The sequence below is a fragment of the Miscanthus floridulus genome, chromosome 10, assembly GCF_019320115.1.
Source record: "Miscanthus floridulus cultivar M001 chromosome 10, ASM1932011v1, whole genome shotgun sequence".
NCBI classification, from domain to species: domain Eukaryota; kingdom Viridiplantae; phylum Streptophyta; class Magnoliopsida; order Poales; family Poaceae; genus Miscanthus; species Miscanthus floridulus.
This window is the reverse complement of record NC_089589.1, coordinates 106,085,931-106,108,936: the sequence shown is the minus strand read 5'-3', so window position 1 is coordinate 106,108,936 and position 23,006 is coordinate 106,085,931. Positions and strand designations below refer to the sequence as shown.

Here is a 23,006-nt window from a genome sequence, read left to right as displayed (position 1 = left end):
CTTCAGTTGTAAAGGTTACCAATCTCATACTCTCATTTTTCACCATTGTCTTATCTCATTTTGTTCACTATATATATATGGTTCTTTATTGTGATTTTTTTCATTTTTAAGCAATTTGAGCTCAAAATCACTTCAAGCTTGTATATTTACACGAAGGAAGGTTAAAGTAGCTATTAAAAACTAGTATTCACCGTTCATTTGTAGCATGCATAGCACACTTCATTGTTTAGAGATATAGATAATTTTATAGTTTTTTAATTTTATTTGTTTATAAAATAAGAAATTTATAGTGTATTAAAAAATGAGTATAAGGACTAGTGCCTCCGACTGGTATGACAAAAAAGAATAATTCCTTGCCGAGGGCCGTTCCCCCATTGCCCTCGGGAAAGATTTTTTGGAAAAATTCTGCACATTTCTTTGCCGAGGCATGGTTGGAGGCCATCGGCAAAGATTTTTCAAAAAAAAGAATAATTCTTTGCCGAGGGCCCCCGGAGACGGCCCTCGGCAAAGACTCTGTCCCAGGCGCCGGCGCCGTGACGGCTGCTTTTCTTTGCCGAGTGCCGCTCCAGCCCTCGGCAAACGCTTTGCCGAGTGCCCGATAAAGGGCCCTCGGCAAAGACCCTCTTCGCCGACTCAAAATTCCCGAGAGCTCTTTGCCGAGGGCCGCCCTCGGCAAAGCCTTTGCCGAGGGTTAATGGGCCTTACCGAGGGCCTCAGACCCTCGGCAAAGAGGCCGTCTCCAGTAGTGGTCCGATGTGCACCCTCTATATTCAACTCCGTTGTTGACCCTCCTTACCATGACGCAGTGTGCCCGAGTTAGCAATATGAATTTTGGGGGCCTCCTCCAAATCAGAGCAGAGAAGTTAGAGAGCAGAGAACTTTTGAAGTTTTTGTATGTTGGTCGAGACCCCAACACTATGGTAATGAATGTCGGTAGAGGGAGGGGTATCCATGTCACAGAATTCGCTGTTAAACAAGTCATCGGCGTTCCTGACAGGTGCGAAGATCTCCCTCTCCACTCAAACTCTCAAGCTTGCAAAGCGCTGTCTGATTTCAAGGCTTTGATCGGTTTTACAAGAATCTGAAGATGTGCAAACCAGCTATATGCTAAAGATATTGAAGGATGACATTGAGCATGAGTCCAGATTGTTTGATGACGACTTGTCTATCAGATTTTTCTTCATATTTGCTTGCAACAAGTTGTTGTTCCCTACTTCAGAGAACAAAATTAGAGCCAAGGATGTTTATTTGACTAGGGATTTGTCTCGGTTACCACGTATGAACTGGTGCAAGGCCGTTGTCGATGAACTACATGATTCTGCACGCACTTGGCGTCTTGAAAGAATACACAAATCGTCTCCGTCTATGAATGGATGCACAATTTTTCTGATTGTCAGTATTCCATTCTAGTATACATATCCCTCCATTCATTAGTAGCGCTAATTATTTCCTTTCTACTGTAAACTCATTCCCATATGTTTCTAATAATTTCTTTGGAGCAGATAATATATTTGGATAGCTTTGCTGCAAGCATCAGATTGAACACACTAATACTCCTCGTGCGAAGTACTTTCATCAAGATTTGATAAAAAAGTTAATTGCTGCTGACAAGACTAGGGATGACCAAGGCAAGGTCACATTTGGCAAGCTACCGGTGAGGTTAACTAATTATTCTTCTGCATTGGTAATTACATTTTACTATGTCACTGATCATGTGTACTGTCACTTTCGTGTTTTCATTTGCTCTTTGAAGCTAAGGAACATCAATAATACTTGCTATTATACATCTCAGCAAACTAGTCCAGATATCCCAGCAAATGTACGACCTATGTCTGCTATACAGTTACCTAGCATAAAATTAGAACTGGGTGGTTTGGTAGAGAAAATTGTTACTGGCACAAGGAGGGCGCAGGCAATGCATGCTTTGGTCTCGTTTGATTCCAAATAAAAAAAGGCAACATCTTACATACAGATGGGGGAACAGATGCTGCAAGATGCACACCATCAAGTCATTTGCAAGGTTAAGAAAATTTTTGAAGATGAGGTGCACTGCAAGAACACTGAAGATTTGTGTGCTCAACCAACTGATTTGTCAGCAGGTGATCAGATGACCACCGCCCATTGCACTTTCATTGAATTGCTACTTTATATATTTTGAACTTACTAATACTTTGTGCATGAATATGTAGACCACGGGGATGTCATCCACAATGGAGATAATACACTACCAGTACACACCTCTGAAACAAGGGAGAATCCAGTTGCTTTTGGTAATGCGAATACAAAATTGTTGCTTGTCATTTCCAGAATTTTTTGTTGCTTTTAATTTAATACATCTTGTGTATCCTTTACAGACCCACAGAATGTAGCTGACAAAACACTTCCCAGCATGGAGGCAGCAGCATCATTGCTTACGGATGGAGGTGACAATGTAGATTCTGAGAAAGGGATGCAACATGGAGGGTCACCTACTTGTTCCCAAGTTATATTCTTTTTCATCCACACGCTGTGTTCATTACTTCATTATATATGTATATATAATTCTAAAATCTACCCCATTATGTTAAAGCATTTACAACCACAAACATGACTTTTTTGCATACGTAGGCCCGTACGCAACTGGCGTATGATCATGTTGTACCTCCTATGGAAGATCTCTCATACACAGGTCTGCACCCCATCAGTATGCCTTTTCTCAATCACTTCATTCAATACCTGGTATCTTATTGGTTCATATTATTCGCAGGCCCATGTGCCGCACCTGACGCATCCACTGCACACCTGAATTCTGTAATTGACCTCATTGATGCATCTATAACACGTACTGACCTCCCACAAGATGCAATTGCTGACAGCGTTGCACCTAAAGGAGCCACTATTTCAGATAACGTTGATCAAGTACCATCTGAGTTACCAGAACAGGGAGATGTCATGGTCACTGAAGTGCAGCCAGTATGTATCCAGCTTCTATATTTCACTCTTACACCATCCACTTTTTCAAATTTGTGTTGCTACTTACTGAACATATTACCCTGTAATGGACGCAGGTTCAATTGATGGACACAAATGAACCTATATATCCAAGGCCACAACGGCTTACCAAACGCCCAGCCATGTATGTTTCACCTTTTAAAGGTGACCCACGAAGAGTTACAAGTAACGTTGTCAAAAGCACAAGCTGTGAAGAAGTTTCGACCAGGCCTCAAGAATTTAAGGTAATGATTAGGTTACATGCTCTCAACTTTACTATTATTCAAGCAGACACTAATCATCGATTCCATAACATTTTAATGATGCTTTCATCGTCACTGGGTCACGTCAATTCACGGGAACAGAAATGCTAGATTTGTTCCACCACGGAGAAATGCTTTCAGCCAAATTCATGTCATACTTTGTTCAGTGCCTGAGCCATGACGAATCCATCCAAATGGCTGATGGTGCTGGGTACAGGGTCTTCCTATCTCAACAGCTTGGGGTGAGACCACACACCAATACACCTTCATTACTACACAAATTGGCCAATAATATTTACACACTAAAAAGCTTTCATATGTCCATTCAGGAATATGTCAATATAGAGGACAATGACGAGTACTCTCAGTGGGAGTCACATCATGCCCTCACTGTCTTAGAGCGTGACATTAAGGATGTTGACCCAACCAAAGTGAAGCTAGTAAGTTCTCATCACCACTTTATCAGGTGCAAACTATCCTTTCTAACGTCTTTTTTATATGTCAGTTCTTATTGCCGATACTCGAGAATGATCACTTCAGTGTATACTGCATCAACTTTATCCATGATCGAAATAGATATACTCGATTCTAGTCCACAAGACCACCGACATTACCATGACACTCTGGGTGACCGAATTATTCCAAGGCTCAATCTTCTGTTCCAAATGGCCACAGACTATAATATAAAGCAGTTCACACGATTCAAGCGTCCTATCCTTAAAGTTCCAACCCAGTTGCATGACAACGACAGTGGATTCTTTGCCATCAAATTTATGGAGTTATGGAATGGTGAATCTTTCCATACTCCAATTCTCAGCGTAAGTCTTGCTGTTTTGACCCCATTTCTGAATGTTCAATTATTAAGTTCGCCAAATCTAACTTCCTTTCACTATCAATATAGGAAAATTTATCTATGTACAAGTCGCAGCTGCTCTTCTACGGCATTTACCACCCAATCAATGAGATTATAAAGCTTCCTGCTGGGCTAGAAGCAAACCGGCCTCGCTTGTGATCAATCGTTATGGTTGCCTAGTAGTGACAAAATAAATACGGACACAGTGTCCTCCTTGCTGTAATTTTAATTCTCATGGATACAATTTTCTTTCTTCAAAACATCATCGTATCAATATAAGTTATCTTGGGTTCATAATTTTTTTTACCATTGTCCAAATTATCTTATACAATCTTGGGTTCTCGTAATTCTCCCTTCTATTAGTCCGTTTATATCAAACTTTCATTTATCTTTGTTAACTTATGTAAGTATGGTCAACCAAAATTATGAATGATGCCTCGCTATTCTAGTAAATCATTATATAATATATAATGATTTACTAGAATATCTGAATTATATCGTAACTACATCTATACTATAGTAATTTACTCTTCTAGGGATAATTGAATTCTCGTAAGTTTTCCTTCTAGTATGTCTTCCACTAATCTTAGTTGACCCATGGTAACTATGTATGGCCTTCCTACTCTGTTTGCTTACCAAATTTTTTGACATATCGTAATGCCTACTTACTACGATAGTAAATAAATCATTATATAACTTACGCATTCTTCGTTGACTTTCGGTAACTTTTTTATTTGACAAGGACTTCTGGTAACTTTGTACCCTTACCCAAAATTATGAACACTGCCTTCGCATTCTAGCAAGTCCCACCGTTAACAACAGTCATTGGGCCCACCTGCCATCCAGGCCCATGTGTCATTTGGGATGACCTTTATTTTCTCTCTTTTTTTCTGGCACTCACGCACGGTCTTATCTCTCAGGCACAGCCATTTTTTTCCCGCACGGCACTCATCTTCCTCCGCACGCGCCGCCGCACACTCACCCCTTCGCTCCCGCTCTCCGCGGCCCTGCCACATCCCTACAGGAAGGGAAGACAGCAGCTCAATCATGGGTTGCCCAGCCTAAAATGGCCGGAGGGGCCGAGCCCGGGGGCGGCATGCAGCGAGAGGAAGACGAGTGAGCCGAAGATGGAAGGGAACTCTGTTGAAAAGGGATGGATCGATTTCTTCGTTTCCAAGGACGGATTTGACCTGCATTTACGGAGAATATGCTCGTCTACAAGCACTCTATTTTTCAAGTCCCAGATCCAAACACCTCAAAAACCAGGTTCGTCCAAACCTATCCCCTGTCATCTAACAAACCAAACAAATGCTTATTTTTGACTTATGGTCACCATGTATGGTTCAACCAAATTTGAGTAAATCGTTATATCTGTTACGCAAATCTAGTATGAAAGCAACTGTCTATTGTAACCTACGTCTCTACTATACTGGTTTTGCGCTTATAGCCATTATTGAATTTTTCTTCTAGTAAGCCATATATTCCAGTAACCAATGCTGGGTTCTGGTAGAAGTACATCAGACCTCACTAGATAATTGCAACCACGAATCCAGAGTATCATTAATGTTACCACTACTTGTCTGGTGTTATCTCAAGGTGAAGCTGTCCTCACTATTATTCTTCCCATTTCATCCATCCCCCTCATGCAACATCATCAAACTCCTCCTCTAGTTGCCTTTTTGTGGGTGGTCTCCCCCTCTTCTTCCCCATCTTGCCACGCAAACTCCCACTGGAACCACTTTTCTTCCATTCATTGTCTGGGTTTAATTCACAACTTGTACTATAATGACCTTTCAATCCACAATGGCCACAATTCCGTACCCCCGTTGCTTTCTTGTTAGAAGTCTCAACTCGGACTATCTGTTTCCCTTTGCGCTTCCACCCCTTTGTACTAGCACCCTTCGGCGCACATTCCGAAATTAGCGTGTCTTTTCCAATTGCAGGAGAATGAGGTTCCTCTTCAGTATCATTTGCCACTACTTCATTGACCGTAGGAACTTCAGGTCCTCTTATTCCATCTGACACATTTTCTTCGTTTCTAAGATTCCCCATCTGCGATGGTCCAGTACCTACCGCAACTGATTCACCCCACTCAACAAATGCTTGCAGATCGTTGCTTCCTCTCTCAACCCCAAAACTTGTTTTGCGGAGCGCCCTTACGGCCATCATTGCTAAATCTACCAACTTTCTTGTTGCGTACCTCTCGTCTTCACAATCTGTTCCCATATCAGCTATGTCATGCCTGTCCCAAGTTACCATCATCCTCGCATCTCTGGTGTATCTCTTCATTATGTATTTCGAAGGTATATTTTCAATTTGCTGGTAGGTGAAAGCTTTAATAAGATGGGCGCAGAACAAGCCTGAAAGAATCAAACATGCACTAATCATTAACACCTTTACTTAGATAATATAATCATGAGAAATGAAAGACGTGACCTTTTCCCAAACTCACTCACCTGTATGCTCCCATGTCTTGCACTCGCATGTGTATCTACCTTCTTCCACATTAGCCTCCACTTTGAAAGAATGTTGAAACCATGAATATTTCCACGACTGATTTGTGTGTGTCACTAGGAAACTATCAGCCTTGTCTGCATCTGGGTCAATACGGAATGCAGTACTATATATATAAGTATCTCTATACTTTTTGTAGACAGCCCGTGTGTACACCCTGCTCAAATGGATGTCGAAGTGTTGAACGTCAATCGAAAGTTATCAGCCTGTTTCAAACACAATCACCTAAAAAATTTAGCTAACACAAGCAGCAGATAAACCTTTCTAGTAATTGCAAACCATTTGTACACAACACATTTTGCAACTAATTAATTATGTTATACCAAAAACTTACGATATTACCTGTGACCAATGGGTTTCTCCTGCCGCCGTGTGATTTGTGTGTTGAATGAACTCAAGCTTCTTGCGGGCAAATTTGCTCATGCATGTCATGTGGCCTGTGAAATGCCTGCTCTTGAGCATCCTATTCACGCTTTCACTCCTTTGTGTAGACGTCATCCTTCCACAATACAAGGGTTTGAAGTAAGCTGCAACCCACAACTTCCTACTATCCCAAAGACCCTTGATAGTTTCATCTTCCCGTATGCCATACTCATCTACCAGCTCATTCCATGCTGCCTCGAACTCGATATGCATAAGTGGGTGATTGATTACTGTTAGCAACTTTATCTTCAGACCCTCATGCAACTTATACAATTTCTTAAGCTCATTTCTATACTTCTTCAGCATGTGCCAACGGCACAACCTATGTTGTGTTTTTTAAACACCCTTTTGACACTAGTAGAGAACAGACCTTTGATCCTCGGCCAAAATGGGCTCTGGTCCCGGAATTTTTTGCGCCCGGGACTAGAGAAACCTTTAGTCCCGGTTGGTGACTCCAACCAGGACTAAAGGTCCCTGCCCAACGGCTACTGCGCCAGACAGAGGTGGTAGGGACCTTTAGTCCCGGTTGGAGCCACCAACCGGGACTAAAGGTATACTTTTACTCCCGGTTGGTGGCTCCAACCGGGAGTAAAGGTCTACTCCCGGGCCGTGGCTGCGCCCGGGGTTGGAAAGTTACCTTTAGTCCCGGTTGGAGCCACCAACCGGGACTAAAGGTCCCCCCTTTATATCCCGGTCGTCTCCTTCTTCCTCCCCGAGCCCGAGCTCAGCACATTTTGAAGCTCACTGCACTAGTGTTCTTGCTTCCTCCTTCCATTGTTCCTCCATCCATTCTTCGATTCCTCCGTCGATTTCTTCGATTCCTCCGTCGATTCTTCAGTTGTAAAGGTTACCAATCTCATACTCTCATTTTTCACCATTGTCTTATCTCATTTTGTTCACTATATATATATGGTTCTTTATTGTGATTTTTTTCATTTTTAAGCAATTTGAGCTCAAAATCACTTCAAGCTTGTATATTTACACGAAGGAAGGTTAAAGTAGCTATTAAAAACTAGTATTCACCGTTCATTTGTAGCATGCATAGCACACTTCATTGTTTAGAGATATAGATAATTTTATAGTTTTTTAATTTTATTTGTTTATAAAATAAGAAATTTATAGTGTATTAAAAAATGAGTATAAGGACTAGTGCCTCCGACTGGTATGACAGATGCAATGCAAGGCCGTAGTATTTTATTGTCCGGAGTCCAGTCCGGGGTGCAATGCAACGCAATGACAATTGACAATGCGTTGCTAGGTCAAAATATGGTCATTTCTATGGACTCCGCGACTAAACATTTTATTTTAACTTTTTATGAAATGAAAAACTTAGAAAATAGTTAGAAAATTATAGAAAATCCGTACTAGTTGAACTTGCGGACCGTGTTCAGCTCGGCGAGCATATTCTCTGCCAAGCGGTAACGGACATCAAGGAGGAGCTTTGATTCTACGAGGGAGAGCGGCAACGGTCGTGGAAGACCGTGTTCCCTTCCTCGTAGAATCGGAGCTCTTCCTTGACCAAGTACGGTGCCGTCCGGTGGAGAAATGCTCGCCGAGATGATCACGTAAGCAAGGTCAACTAGTACGGATGGTTATTTATTCACACGTTCCGATATCGTCGCAGTAGTCTGTCAGTCACCGTACCCAAACGTAGCATATATATAAATATAAACGATAATCGATTGTTATGTGTGTACACTCCCATTCTTCTGTTAATTTGCGGAAATATCATGTGAATTACTTACCTGCCGCAGTAAAAGACGAGAACACAATGACCATTTTATAGTTTAGAGATATAAATAATTTTATAGTTTCTTAATTTTATTTGTTTATAAAATGAGAAATTTATAGTGTATTAAAAAATGAGTATAGAGAGTATATGGCAACTGCTTCCGGGTCCTCGGCCTCTCATGGGTTTCCAAAGCGACTTAGGCCGGGCCTCCCTCTCATTCCATGCGGCAAGTGTTGTGATGAGACGAAGATTGTGATGGAGTACCGAGTGAAGAAGGAGGGTCCCAACAAGGATCGTATCTTCTACAAGTGTCCAGATCGCATTGTGAGTTATTTTATCGTATTTAATGATTATGGTTAGTTTATACCTATTTTCATGATGGTTGTGATTAAAGTTCTATTTTTTTTGTTTTAATTTCAGTGGGATGGCAGTGGACGATGTTCAGGCTTCTACTGGGAGGAAGAGTATGTTGAACTCGTGCAAAAATATCTTGCACAACAGGTAGATACGGCGGCTAATGAGGCAGTGATCCAGCCGAAGAAGCCCAAAGATGTTGCACAATCGGGGGATCTGTCTGTTTTAGTTGAGATTGGTCGCGAAATCCTTGTGCTCCTGAAATGTATTTTAGCTTTAGGTATTTTAGTGGTAGTTGGGATTGTCTACATTGTAGCGATGCTTTCATAAATTTGTACCTTTTGTGGTGGCACGCATGTTGTATAAATAATTAATTATGATCTAGGTTTTAATATGGTATTTATGTCATGTAATGTAGATGAGCCGGCATTGGATGTACAATGCTGATTGCCGCTCCCAAGAGTTCATTGACGGCGTGCATTCTTTGTTACGTGCGGCCGAGGCAAACAAACGCGACGGTTTCATGTGCTGCCCATGTGCCATATGTAAGAATATGGTGGAATATCCTTGCTCAAGGACTCTTCATTCACACTTGTTCAAGTCGGGTTTCATGCCAAACTATATTTGTTGGACGAAGCACGGAGAAACCGGTGTTGTAATGGAAGAAGGTGAAGAAGAACAATGGGACGACAATGATATTATTCCCGATGGTGCGTGCTTCAATGATACTGCAATGGGAGAAGCTGAAGAAGAGGTAGCCACAGAAGATGAGCCAGCTATTGATCTTTGTCAGGTCATTCGTGACGCACAAAGAGAATGTGAAAGTGAAAAGAAGAAGATCAAGTTCGAGGGGATGCTAGAAGATCACAAGAAATTGCTGTACCCAACTTGTGATGCAGGGCAGAAAAAGTTGGGAACCACACTAGAATTGCTACAATGGAAGGCAAAGAATGGTGTATCTGACAAGGGATTTGGAGAGTTACTAAAAATCCAAAAGAAGATGCTTCCGAAGGACAATGAATTGCCCGCCACTACCTACGAAGCAAAACAAGTTGTCTGTCCTATGGGGCTAGAAATCGAGAAGATACATGCATGTCCTAATGACTGCATCCTGTACCGTGGCAAAGAGTACGAATTGGAAGCATGCCCGGTATGCCATGCATCGCGGTATAAGATCAGGCGAGATGACCCTGGTGATGTTGAGGGCAAACGTCCGCGGAAGAAAATCCCTGCCAAGGTTATGTGGTATGCTCCTATAATACCACGCTTGAAACATCTGTTCAGAAACAAAGAACATGCAAAATTATTGCGATGGCACAAAGAAGACCGTAAGGTAGATAATATGTTGAGACACCCTACTGATGGGTCCCAGTGGAGAGCAATCGATAGAGAATTCCCGGAGTTTGCAAATGACGCAAGAAACTTAAGGTTTGCTTTAAGTACAGATGGTATCAATTCTTTTGGAGAGTAGAACAGTAGTCATAGCACTTGGCCTGTTACTCTAAGTATCTACAACATTCCTCCTTGGTTATGCATGAAGCGGAAGTTCATTATGATGCATGTGCTCATCCAAGGCCCGAAGCAACCTGGCAATGACATCGATGTGTACCTGAGACCACTTATTGACGAACTTCTCATTTTGTGGAATAAAGAAGGTGTACGTGTGTGGGATGAGTACAAACAGGAACACTTTGATCTACGAGCATTGTTGTTCGTAACAATCAATGATTGGCCTGCTCTAAGTAATCTTTCAGGACAGTCAAACAAGGAATATAATGCATGCACACACTGCTTCGGTGATATTAGAGGTGTATTCTTGAAAAAATGTTGAAAGGTCATGTACCTTGGCCATCGTCGATTTCTTCCTGCAAATCACCCCATAAGAAAGAAAGGCAAGCATTTTAAAGGGAAGGCAGACCACCTGACCAAGCCTCGCAACCGAACCGGTGAGGATGTACTCGATATGGTCAATGATGTGAAAGTCGTCTTTGGAAAAGGACATGGCAGCCAACCTGTTCCGAATGACGCTAACGGTCACGCACCCATGTGGAAGAAGAAGTCCATATTTTGGGACCTACCCTATTGGCAAGTCCTAGAGGTCCGCAGCTCGATCGACGTGATGCACCTGATGAAGAATCTTTGTGTGAACCTGCTAGGCTTCATGGGTGTGTATGGAAAGCCTAAGGACACATTTGAAGCACGACAGGACCTGCGTTGTTTGAGAGAAAGAGACAACCTGCATCCAGAGAAGACAGATGATGGACGCCATTACTTACATCCTGCCAGCTACACTCTAAGCAAAGAGGAGAAGGAAATCATGTTTGAATGCTTAAACAACATCAAGGTACCATCTGGATTCTCCTCGAATATAAAGGGTATTATAAATGTGCCAGAGAAGAAATTCTATAACTTAAAGTCCCATGACTGTCATGTTCTCATGACGCAATTACTTCCAGTTGCATTAAGAGGAATTCTACCTCCAAATGTACGTCTAGCCACCGTGAAGCTATGTGCATTCCTCAATGCAATTTCTTAGAAGGCAATTGATCCAACTGATCTAGCTAAACTACAGAATGATGTGGTTCAATGTCTCGTCAGCTTTGAGTTGGTATTCCCTCCTTCCTTCTTTGATATCATGACACACCTCCTAGTTCACCTAGTCAAGGAGATTTTCATTCTTGGTCCTATGTTCCTACACAACATGTTTCCCTAAGAGAGATTCATGGGAGTCCTGAAGAAATATGTTCACAACCGTGCTCGCCCAGAAGGAAGCATCGCCAAGGGCTATGGAACAGAAGAGGTCATTGAGTTCTGTGTTGACTTTATTCCCGACCTTGACTCGATTGGTGTTCCTGAATCGAGACATGAGGGGAGACTAAGCGGAAAGGGGACACTAGGGAGGAAAACATATATTGGTACAGATGATGATTATTTCAATAAAGCGCACTACACAGTTCTACAGAACTCCTCTTTGGTAGATCCGTATATTGAGACACACAAGGATCTCTTACGATCTGAGTTTCTAGGGAAGACTGAAGCTTGGATTACGCGTAAGAACATGGAAACTTTCGGCTGTTGGTTGCGAAAAAAATGTCAAGGTGATGAGAGCATCCATGAGCAACTGTATTTATTGGCTATGCAACCATCATGGCATATCGTCACATACAAAGGGTACAAGATAAATGGGAACATATTCTACACAGTAGCCCAAGATAAAAGGAGTACCAACCAAAACAGTGGTGTCCGCATAGATGCCATAGACCCGAATGGGAATAAGCAGACATATTATGGACGCATAGATGAAATATGGGAACTAGAATATGCATCTACTTTGAAGATCCCACTATTCAAGTGCCAATGGGTCAAGGTGACCGGAGGCGGGGTAACAGTAGACAAAGAGTATGGAATAAAAACAGTAGACCTTAGTAATATTGGGTACAAAGACGAACCATTCGTCCTTGCCTAGGATGTGAATCAGGTGTTCTATGTCAATGATATGTCTACCAAACCAAAAAGAGGGGAAAACGATAATGACTCAACCAAAGAGCTAAAGCGCCACATAGTTCTTTCAGGTAAAAGAGTCATCGTGGGAATTGAGGACAAGTCGGACATGTCAGAAGATTATGAAAAGGATGACCGAATTCTGCCCTTCAAAGTGAACAAAGACCCTAGCATCTTGGTAAATAATGAGGACACTCCATGGTTACGACATGATCATAACCAAGGGACATATGTAAAGAAGAAGTTCACTGCTGTGCCCACTTGATGATATAGTGATTTAATATAGTGTGTGTTTGAGATATTATGTAATAATTGTGAATTCAGATGTTTATTATGTCTTGTTTCAAATTAAATCAATGTTTGATTTGGTGGGATTTCTCTCTCGAAAAGGTAAATTAGGATATTGAGTGATGAAAAATTAAAATATTAACGTTAAAATGATGTGAAAATAAATTTCCTGTCCAAAACCAATAGTTTTAATAATTTTAATTAAACACTACATTTTTGCATTAACGAAATAATAAATATTAGTTACATTATGTTTTATAATTATAACAAAAAAATAAAAAAAGTTAGGTTATATATTTTTCCTATGTGCAATAAAGAAAAAGAAAATCCATATTTTTAACAAAATAATTTTATGCCTTTTATTTAATTTACTATGTATTTAACAAGACTATTGCATTTCTATTAAAAAAATTTGCTTAAAACACGCGGGAAACGAAACTGCAGCCCACCTTTACTCCCGGGTTGGAAGCCCACCCGGGAGTAAAGGTGGGCTGTAGTTTCATGGCCTGCCAAAAAAACTTTTACTCCCGGTGCTTATTACCAACCGGGAGTAAAGGTAAAACTTTACTCCCGGTGTGTGTTACCAACCGGGAGTATACCTTTACTCCCGGTTGGTAACACACACCGGGAGTAAAGGACCTTTACTCCCGGTGGGGGGATGACACCGGGAGTAAAGGGGCATGGCATATATATATACCAGTGCCATCTTCTTCCTTGCGTTCTTCGCCGATTCCTCTCCCCGCCCACGCCACTTAGCCCGCCACACCGAGGACGCCGACGCCACCCCGCCCGACGTCGGTCGTCGCCACCGCCTCGCGCGCGTCTGCGGTCCCCACGCCACCCTGCGCGGCTTCCTCTCCTCCATTCCCAAGGTACGCTGCTTGCTCCATTCCATGATCTCCATGCTACCGTGACCGCGCAACAGATCGATGATTGGCTTCGCCTTGTCCGGTTGTTCAAGACTGATGCCCACACAACTTCAACCATGCTCTGCGAATGATTTGCAACTCATAATTATTTTCTGTTGTATAGACATCAATACAAAAAATGCATACATATATAATTATGGGGAACAATTTCATGCACGTGTATAATTGATTCAAGTAGGCTACACAATAGAAGGACAGAGTAACATCCAGTTTTATCCATTGGAAACGACTGAGAGCAAGAGAGTCATCAATATGCTAGAACTGTACTCACACTGTGCATAAAAACCATGGCTGGCATGCATCAAAAGTTACATGATGTGGAATTATCTTGCATACAAACCTAAACCATGCAGGTATACAAGAATACATGTACAATACACAATTTAAACATGCCCCACCTATGCATAGAAACCATACCTTTGTTGCACCATTTTTCTGTGGCTCACATTCACTCGACCCAACAATGTGGCACACGGCGTTCAGACGGGCATTATTCTCTATCGCGCTAACAATTAAAGAAAGCGCCAAAGGAACAGAAAAAAATTCCAGTGTATACGCGCCATCTATAAGCGCCATGCGTTTCTATGTATAAGCGCCATGCGTTTCTATGTATACGGCGGAGCACCGCCGCCGTCGTTTGCCCAAGGGTTTATATGGCAGAGCACCGCCGCCCTCATTCGCCCTAGGGTTTAGGGTTTATACGGCGGAGCACCGCCGCCCTCGTTCGCCCTAGGGTTTAGGGTTCCGCCGCCCTCGTTCGATCATTTTTGGTGGGTGAAGGTTGGTTTGTATGATAAGAAGAATAAGGAAGCGAGTAGGTTTTGGCGGAACGCAGATCTTACGAATCGTCAGTCCGAGTGCTTGCTTTTTGGTTTGGGGTCTACTTTGGGGGTTTTGGACGATGTTGATGATGAGGATGTTATAGACTTTATTTTTGGGCAAGGGCGCCTGAGTCTGGATGCTGAGGGGGAGCTGAATGTGTCGAAGCCTGAGCCATTGGAGCTTGATAAGTGTGACCATCGGCATATGTACCACGCGAGGGTTTTGGAAGGTGACTTGCCTTTGGTTCCCGTGGCACCCGTTCTTTGGGAGCCAATTGTAAGGGTCGAGGGGCTAGGCGAGGGTGAGGGTTTGCAGGTGGTTGTGGATGATATAGCTAAGTCTATGAAGGGTGTAGCAGATGAAGTGGTTGAGAGTGTGCTTGAAAATACAGTTATGGAGATGGCGAGGGATATGGCATGCGAGGTGTGTTTTGAAGAGGATGCTCCCGATGTCTGGGAGTTCCAACGCCAAGGGTCGACTTGATGTCTATTTTTTATCGATGTAACGTGTGTTGTTGTATTTGTTGTAAATTTGGCGTGTTGTTGTGAACCTCTTCGAGGGTTCCAATCATTGTAAATATTATTTAGAGCTGTTTACTCGACGAGTCAGGATGCAGTGCGATTTTGTTGTCACTTTGGTTTGCAGCAATGCCCCCCTTTTCTTTTAGGAGAGGCTCATCGTTTATTGTTCTCAGAAACTTGACGCGCAACGATGCCCCCTTTCTTTCAGGCGAGGCTCGCTATTTTCCGTTTAATAAAACCTAATGCGTAGCGGCGCCCCCCTTTTGTTTTAGGCGGGACCGCCGCCAAAACCTACTCGCTTCCTGATTCTTCTTATCATACAAACCAACCTTCACCTGCCAAAACCTACTCGATCGTTTAGGGTTTAGGGTTTATACAGCGGAGCACCGCCACCCTAGAATTGCATCCGTGACCGAGGGGCAAGATTTAATAATGCATATTGTTCGTAGATTTTACGCATGTAAGCAAAGATTTGACGTACTATATATTGATTTTGTTTATTGAAGCTAGATGGCCGACCCGAGAAACATGGATGAGGAGGAGTTGATGATGAATTTGATCAACACTGGCACTCAAGTTGCCGGCGATGATGGTGCTAAAAATAATGTGCAAGAGGATGCAGATGACGGGAGTCAGTACTTAGCTCTTGAACAAAATGAGCAACAACATATTGGCCAAGTATATATTTTTTATTATTAGCTATATATATTATCATATGTCTTATGTGTGCTCATGACATTAAAAATAATGTTTATGTTTTGTAGCCCTCTGGATCGACATCAACAACTACAACGAAGAGTAAAAATGTTCGAGGTCCCAAAAAGCCATTGGAGGGCCGCTTCATCATCTCGGAGTTCAATGTGGATACAGGCGAACCGGGGGGCCAAATAAAATGAAATTCGTGCACCACTGTGGTTACCTTGTACGGGACCGGCTCTCGATCAGTACTCGCGAATGGAAGAAGAAGACCAATGCTCCTCATATCAGTTTTGTCTCCGATCGTGACAAGACGTTAATTTGGAAAGATGTCTTGGTACATTTCACGCTCCAAACAGATGGTTATGATGATATAATAGATGGTGATGAATTGAAGGAGCGAGTTAGGGATTGGGCAATGAAGAAGATGGCCACCTAGTTTCAGACTTGGAAGAAACACCTATACACGACGTATGTCAAGAAGAACATAGCACCAGATTTTACTGTCCCAGGCCCGATCTCAAAGCAGAGGCCCTATTGGGATGAGTTTGTACAGTACAAGACGTCGGAAGAGGGTGTGAGTCGGGTGATAAAGAACCAACGTAATGCCCAACAGAAGACATACCACCATAACTTGGGATCAGGTGGCTACCCGACTGCCATTAAGAAGTGGAACAAAATGGAAGCAGACCTTCTTGCCAAGGGTACCACACCAGAATCACTCGAGTGGGGAGAGCGTGCAAAGAATTGGTTTTTCGCTCATGGGGGAACACTGGACCAGGAGACAGGGAAGTGCGTTTATGGCGCAAGACTGCAAGAAGCAGCAGAAAGATTGTTTTATGCTCAGAGAGCTACTGCTAGTGGTGCGTTCAGGCCCAACAGAGAGAAGGATGAGCTGACATACGCCATCAGGACTAATGAACACGGTGGCCGAACTAGAGGCAAAGGAAGTGTCTCGTGGGAGCATGGATTCCCTCAGGACAGACCTTCCTACAGAAGCCGCCAGAGAAAGAAGGAAGAAGAGGCACAGCGGCTCCAGAGGTTGGAGGAAGCGGTGCGTGAAGCACAGGAGCGGGAAAAAACCTTGAAGCGAGAATGCAGGAGGAAATCAGAAGGCAAGTGCAAATAGCAGTGAGTGCAAGCAAGCAGGCATCAGAGCTAGGAATCAACATTAGCCAATCTATTCAGTTGAAAAGCAGTTGCGCTTCTACGGAGATACCAAATCAAGGGGACACAGGACTGCGCTTCCCTGTGGATGACATCACTGAACCTTGTACATCGTGTGAGCTACACATTCCGAAGGGGAATTCCACAATCATGGTGGCTATCGGTCTTGTTAATCCTATCGACCGAACCAAGACACCAAGGATTCATGGGAATATAATCCAAGAAGGATATGCTACCATCTCGGTAGATAAAGCTGAAAAAGGTTTTAGTGATTTGCCTCTTGATATTCCTGGAGGTGATGGTGAGAAGACTCTAGGAGAAGCAGAGAAGACATTCATTCTATGGCGCAAGCGCTACATCATCATTCCCGGGATGTCGGTTCCACCTCCTCCTGAACTACCTCACCATAGGTGCGGATGAAAACACTACATCATTAATTTATATTGGCTTAAATAATTAACAATCTGCTCATAATGATATGTCATTCCTTTTTTGTAGCAGATCCTCCCCCAACCTAAATCCAATTGTTCAATCGCCAGATCATCATAGTGCTCTGTACGATGACATTGTGTTGGAAGGCGAGGCTGCATCCACACCATCTCCAAGGAGGTCTCCAACGCCGCAGCCACCACCACCAAGGAGGTCTCCAACGTCGTAGCCGCCACCTCCAAGGAGGTCTCCAACGCCGCTGCCACCACCTCCAAGGAGGTCTCCAACGCCTCCCCCGCCCCCGCCTACCAAGAAGCCAAGTACTAGCAAGAGGCCAGCCCCGCAAATGAAGAACCAGTCCCCGCCGGCAAAGAAAGCCACCGTGAAACCAAGGGCTATTCCCAAAATTGTATCTTAAGAGAAGGAAGAAGTAACTGATGCATATAAAAAAGATATGTATAGATTCTATGAAAAACTTAAAAAGGGTCAAGAAGCAAGGAGAAACCCAGAGAAACCGTACTTCTTCGTAGCTCCAGATATTCTAAGAAAAAAGGTGGCTTCTTACCAGCAACAACAACGGGAATCTCGTAAGCCGTCCAAATCAACGTTAACGGACTATGACCGCACTCTCACCAAGTCAATTGAGGCGGCACAGAAAAAGAAGCGGGCAGGGAAAGGAGTTGCACAACTCGGACAACAATCGCACCAATCAGTCCCCCCGCTAGTTGTTGGTAATGAATATGGTTCGAATTTAGGATTAATGCATCAGGCAAACATACCTCCGGATGTTGATTTGGATCACCTTGGTGAATTTATTCAAGAGACTGGTCTCGACCTTTACCTGATGTTTGGTGATGGAAACATTGAGAGTGCGGCGGAGGTTGATATTTGGAAGAAAAAATTTGTACTAGGCCAGAGTCTATACAACCCTCAAGCCTTATGTGATCTGGGGACGCAAATGTACCTGCTAAACAAGTGGTACATGCAGGCGTCTACCGGTGGAGACTTCTGCGTTGGTGTCAGAATTAGAGACGAACATTGGTTCCGTGACGATGATGTTATGTATGTTGACTTTGCAGAATTTCATCAACTATGCCACCTGACCTCTCTGGATAAAGTTATCATTAGCTGCTATTGCCTGTATGTAATAATTCTTTTGATCTATTATTAAACTCATCATATGTGTGTATATGCATATAAATTATCCTAACAAGTACTATATATATGCAGATTTACAATGACAGAGCTCAGAAAGGAAGGCTACAATGAAATTGGTTTTGTTGATCCCCATATAGTATTCAAAGACCCAGTTACTCCAACGCCTAATTGGAAGTCTGAGTCAGAGAGTAACCTCATGAACTTCTTAGTGAACCAACGCCACAAGAAGGATATACTCTTTCACTACAACTTCGAGTGAGTGTTAATAATGTCGATCATCCTTAATGGCTCATATGTTGATTCTAGTTAATTAATGAGTGTTATGCGTTATATCCTATAAACACATGCATCAATCACTGGATATTGATGGACATCGATCTGGTGAAAAGTCACTTGATAATCTATGACTCGATGAGAAAACCACAACAAGACTACCAAGATATGATAGATATTATCCAGAGGTAATTTCGGTATCTCTAGCAACTATATATACACACAAACATGATGATTAACTATATCTGATGACGTGGCAAATTTTTTATTGGGCAGTGTTTGGAAAACCTTTATTGAGAAGCAACACATGGAAAAATGCAAAGCGCCACTGAATGTAATCCCTTTGAAAGTAAGTCCCCTAAATCGCATCATCTTTATTAATTAAACATATAGCTTTCACCGGATCACCAGATTGGATGACAAATCTTTTTCTCGTAAAGTGGTGTCTGAGGCAGGAACAGGAGAACAACTACTGTGGTTACTATGTTTGCAAGTTTATCAAGGTGGTCTCCCAAAGAACTCCTACAGAGAGACTCAAAGTACGTTAAAAATACACTATATATTCATTTAATTATTATTATTGATTGTGTTACTATGTCTTTATATATATATATATGTACATATATTAATTTATTTTCCTTTAATTCAAACCTGTAGGCTCGATGGTTGGAGGAAAAGGTCATACGGCAAGACCAAATCAAAGCAATTCTAAGAGTCTATAGCCGGATTTTTTAATGAGCAGGTCATCGATTCCAAGGGCGAGTTCTACTTTGACCTAACACTGCCATGGAAGCCAAGCTAGAGGATGAGAGGAAACTTGTTATATCACAACAACTGTAATGCAATCTTTTGTAATATATGCACATGAAATAATATAATGTAAAATACACATATGCATGCATGCATGTAAATATATATATGATGCATGCATGCATATATATATATATATATATATATATATATATATATATATATATATATATATATATATATATATATATATATATATATATATATATATATATTTCTATGCTTGAATTGTGTGATTTAATATGTTCATTGTGCTTGAACCAAAACATACTATACGCGCGTATAAATATATAATTAGCAGCGTACAATACGACTTCGAAAACCTATTTTGAAAAGAAAAGAAAAAATGAAAAGAAAAGAAAAAAGAAAAAAAAACCTTTAGTCCCGGTTCATATTACCAACCGGGACTAAAGGTGCCGGCCATCGTGGCATGTCAGGAGGCACCTTTAGTCCCAGTTGGTGTTACCCACCGGGACTAAAGGTCCTCCTTTAGTCCCGGTTCCTGACCCGGGACTAAAGGACCCCCTTTAGTCCCGGATGCTCGCTCCCGGGTGGGGAACCAGGACTAGAGGGGGCTCCCCACCGGGAGTAAAGCTCTGTTCTCTACCAGTGTGATTGCGGCAGCCATCGCGCTATCTTGGTCTGTACCAGAAATAAGAAAAGTAATAACGTTACCAAACATTAACCTACATGTATTTCAGCAACAATACATTTAATTGCAAGGGTCATCTTCTCACCTGTAAGTATACATCTATGATCTCGACTCCCTAACATGCAGTCTTGGAATGCTTGAAACAACCACTCAAATGTATCAGCTTGCTCATCCTGCAAAAGTGCTTGCCCAAACACGACATTTTGTAGTTGATGGTTCGAACCGACAAACATAGCTACTGGCATGTTATACATATTAGTTTTGTATGTGGTGTCGAATGTAACGACATCTCCAAAATCTCTATATTCTGCACGTTGGCTTGCATGACTCCAGGACACATTCTTGACAATGTTCTCACTGTGCACCTGCAAATCATAGTAGAAATATTCATTAATTATGGGCCTTCATCTCCTTGAAGAACTCGAGCAACTTGGGAATATCATTTTCTCTCTCTGCCTTGGCCACTGCAGCTTTCCTGAAATTGTAACATCACGCAACCCCCATTACTGATTTGACAATTAATATCATTTGGTTATACATTACTGTATACATTACCTATTTTTCAGGTCCCTCTCAGTGAATGTGAAGTTTTGGCGACCGCCATATATGTCTAACAACACATTTACTGTTGCGTTCAGGGGAACATCACACCTATGCATCTGATCAACAATCCCCATGATTGTTGGGTCCTGGTTTTTGTGTGACTTCATATATTGTGTTAAGCTCGGCGAATGGATGCAATGGGTGAGGGTGTTCCAACCGTATCCTCTCAAAAAACCAATATCCCTTCTTCTGGTTCCATTTAGCCTTCACAAATGCCTTGCATTCACACCTCATTGACATTTTCTCTCGAACTCTCTCCTCACCAGGCTTATAATAATCCCAGTGCCCTTGTTTATTGCAACTCATCTCCAAAACCGTCTTCCTAGTCTTGGTTATGCGCACGTCGAATCCTACCTTACTCACATAGAACTTGTAAAACTCCTCTGCTTCATCTCTGCTCTCAAAACGCAGCTCTTCATTGGGCACAATTTCTTCTATCAACAAGGGATCCTGATTCACATTGAACAACAAGTTACAAGTTAAACCATAGAGGCCAGTATTTTGAATAACGCTAATACAAGTTAACTCACATGCATGTACGTCTTCTGCTGATCAGGCGTCACCATCGTCGTTGGAGAGACAGTCTGTAGCGGAGTCACCTCAGCAAGGCTTGCAGGATTTGCTACCGGCACCGACGCCGGTGCCACAGGCTGAACTGGAGTCAGCACAGACGACGTCGATGCCTCTCCGGCCGCAGAGGACGACGGAGTGGGTGATCCATGGTTCGGCGGCATTACGAGACTCGTGGAACCTGAATCGTCAGCACTGAAAACGGAATGATGGACTAGTCACGCCCCGTCCAATTGCAGCAGCATTTAGACACGCGAGAAGTTAGCACCAATAATATCGCACAAAGAGAATAAATGCGGGAGTGGCCGCTGCACTAGTGGCTTTTGCGTAAATGACGTATTGTGAACTGCAGGCGCTAACTGCGTGAGATCTACACGATACAGCCACTGCTTATTGGTTCATGCTTACTACATACAATATATTTTTGTTACTGGTTACTACATTTTTTTTATACTTAGTATAGATTTTTGTTATTGGTTACTAGAATTTTTTTATACTTAGTATCGACTGCACCCTTTCTCGTATATAATATTAGAGTTACCACACATCTCGTATATACTCCGTACATAGCTTGCATGTGTATCGCCTGCACCCTTTCTCGTATACAATATTACGAGTTACCACACATGTCGTATATACTCGCTTGCACCCTTTCTCGTATACAATAGTACGAGTTACTGGACAAAGCCTTCCAGTAGCGCTGATTTGGGATCATCATTTATTCACGTCTTTGCCGCATTGATGCTGTCGGCTCATGTTCTATCGGCTGGCTCGAATTCTAATGTTACTACTTTTTAGTCGGCTCGCTCAGCAATTACTGGCTTCCGAAGCCATGGCACCTGGGCTGGTCGGGATGGCACCAGGGTGGTGCGGCCAGGCACCCGGACACAGAATAACAAACTCTATAGCTGGCTACATAATACCTCTGAACAAACACCAACAAGTAGATGGCCTAGTTGTAATGTCCGATGCTAGTATGAGCTAAAGGATAAGGTTCGAACCTTGAGTGCCTCAGTTTTTTCTTTTAATTAACTAGGTACCGTGCCCGTTCGTTGGTACGGCATAACTAACAATTTATACTAAAAACACACGGATCGCACGATAAGACAACAATACTGTTAAATTAAATACCAACGTTAAAGTGACATTTAATCTAAAAAGCAAAGTTTATGAATTTAACACAATCACGGAGTGCGCGGCGTCGTAGGCTCACAAACTCTAGAGCTTCCAGAGATTGGGTCGAATCCAACCTAGAGCCTCAGAACCACTAGTAGAGAACAGACCTTTGATCCTCGGCCAAAATGGGCTCTAGTCCCGGAATTTTTTGCGCCCGGGACTAGAGATACCTTTAGTCCCGGTTGGTGACTCCAACCGGGACTAAAGGCCCCGGCCCAACGGCTACTGCGCCAGACAGAGGTGGCAGGGACCTTTAGTCCCGGTTGGAGCCACCAACTGGGACTAAAGGTATACTTTTACTC

The 23,006-nt window shown here is 42.5% G+C and overlaps 1 protein-coding gene and 1 pseudogene across 1 annotated transcript; one reads left to right on the top strand and one right to left on the bottom strand.

Annotated features, from left to right (window-relative positions):
- The first annotated feature begins 694 nt into the window (after nucleotides 1-694).
- Nucleotides 695-4,245, top strand: LOC136489204 (uncharacterized; annotated as a pseudogene).
- A 1,482-nt stretch (nucleotides 4,246-5,727) lies between these two features.
- On the bottom strand, nucleotides 5,728-7,329 carry LOC136489203 (protein FAR1-RELATED SEQUENCE 5-like). The gene is made up of 3 exons (XM_066485909.1): nucleotides 6,935-7,329; nucleotides 6,543-6,757; nucleotides 5,728-6,446 (listed from the first exon to the last, which is right to left on the bottom strand). The coding sequence occupies exons 1-3, from the start codon at nucleotides 7,327-7,329 to the stop codon at nucleotides 5,728-5,730; spliced, it is 1,329 nt and encodes a 442-aa protein (XP_066342006.1).
- Nucleotides 7,330-23,006: the final 15,677 nt, after the last annotated feature.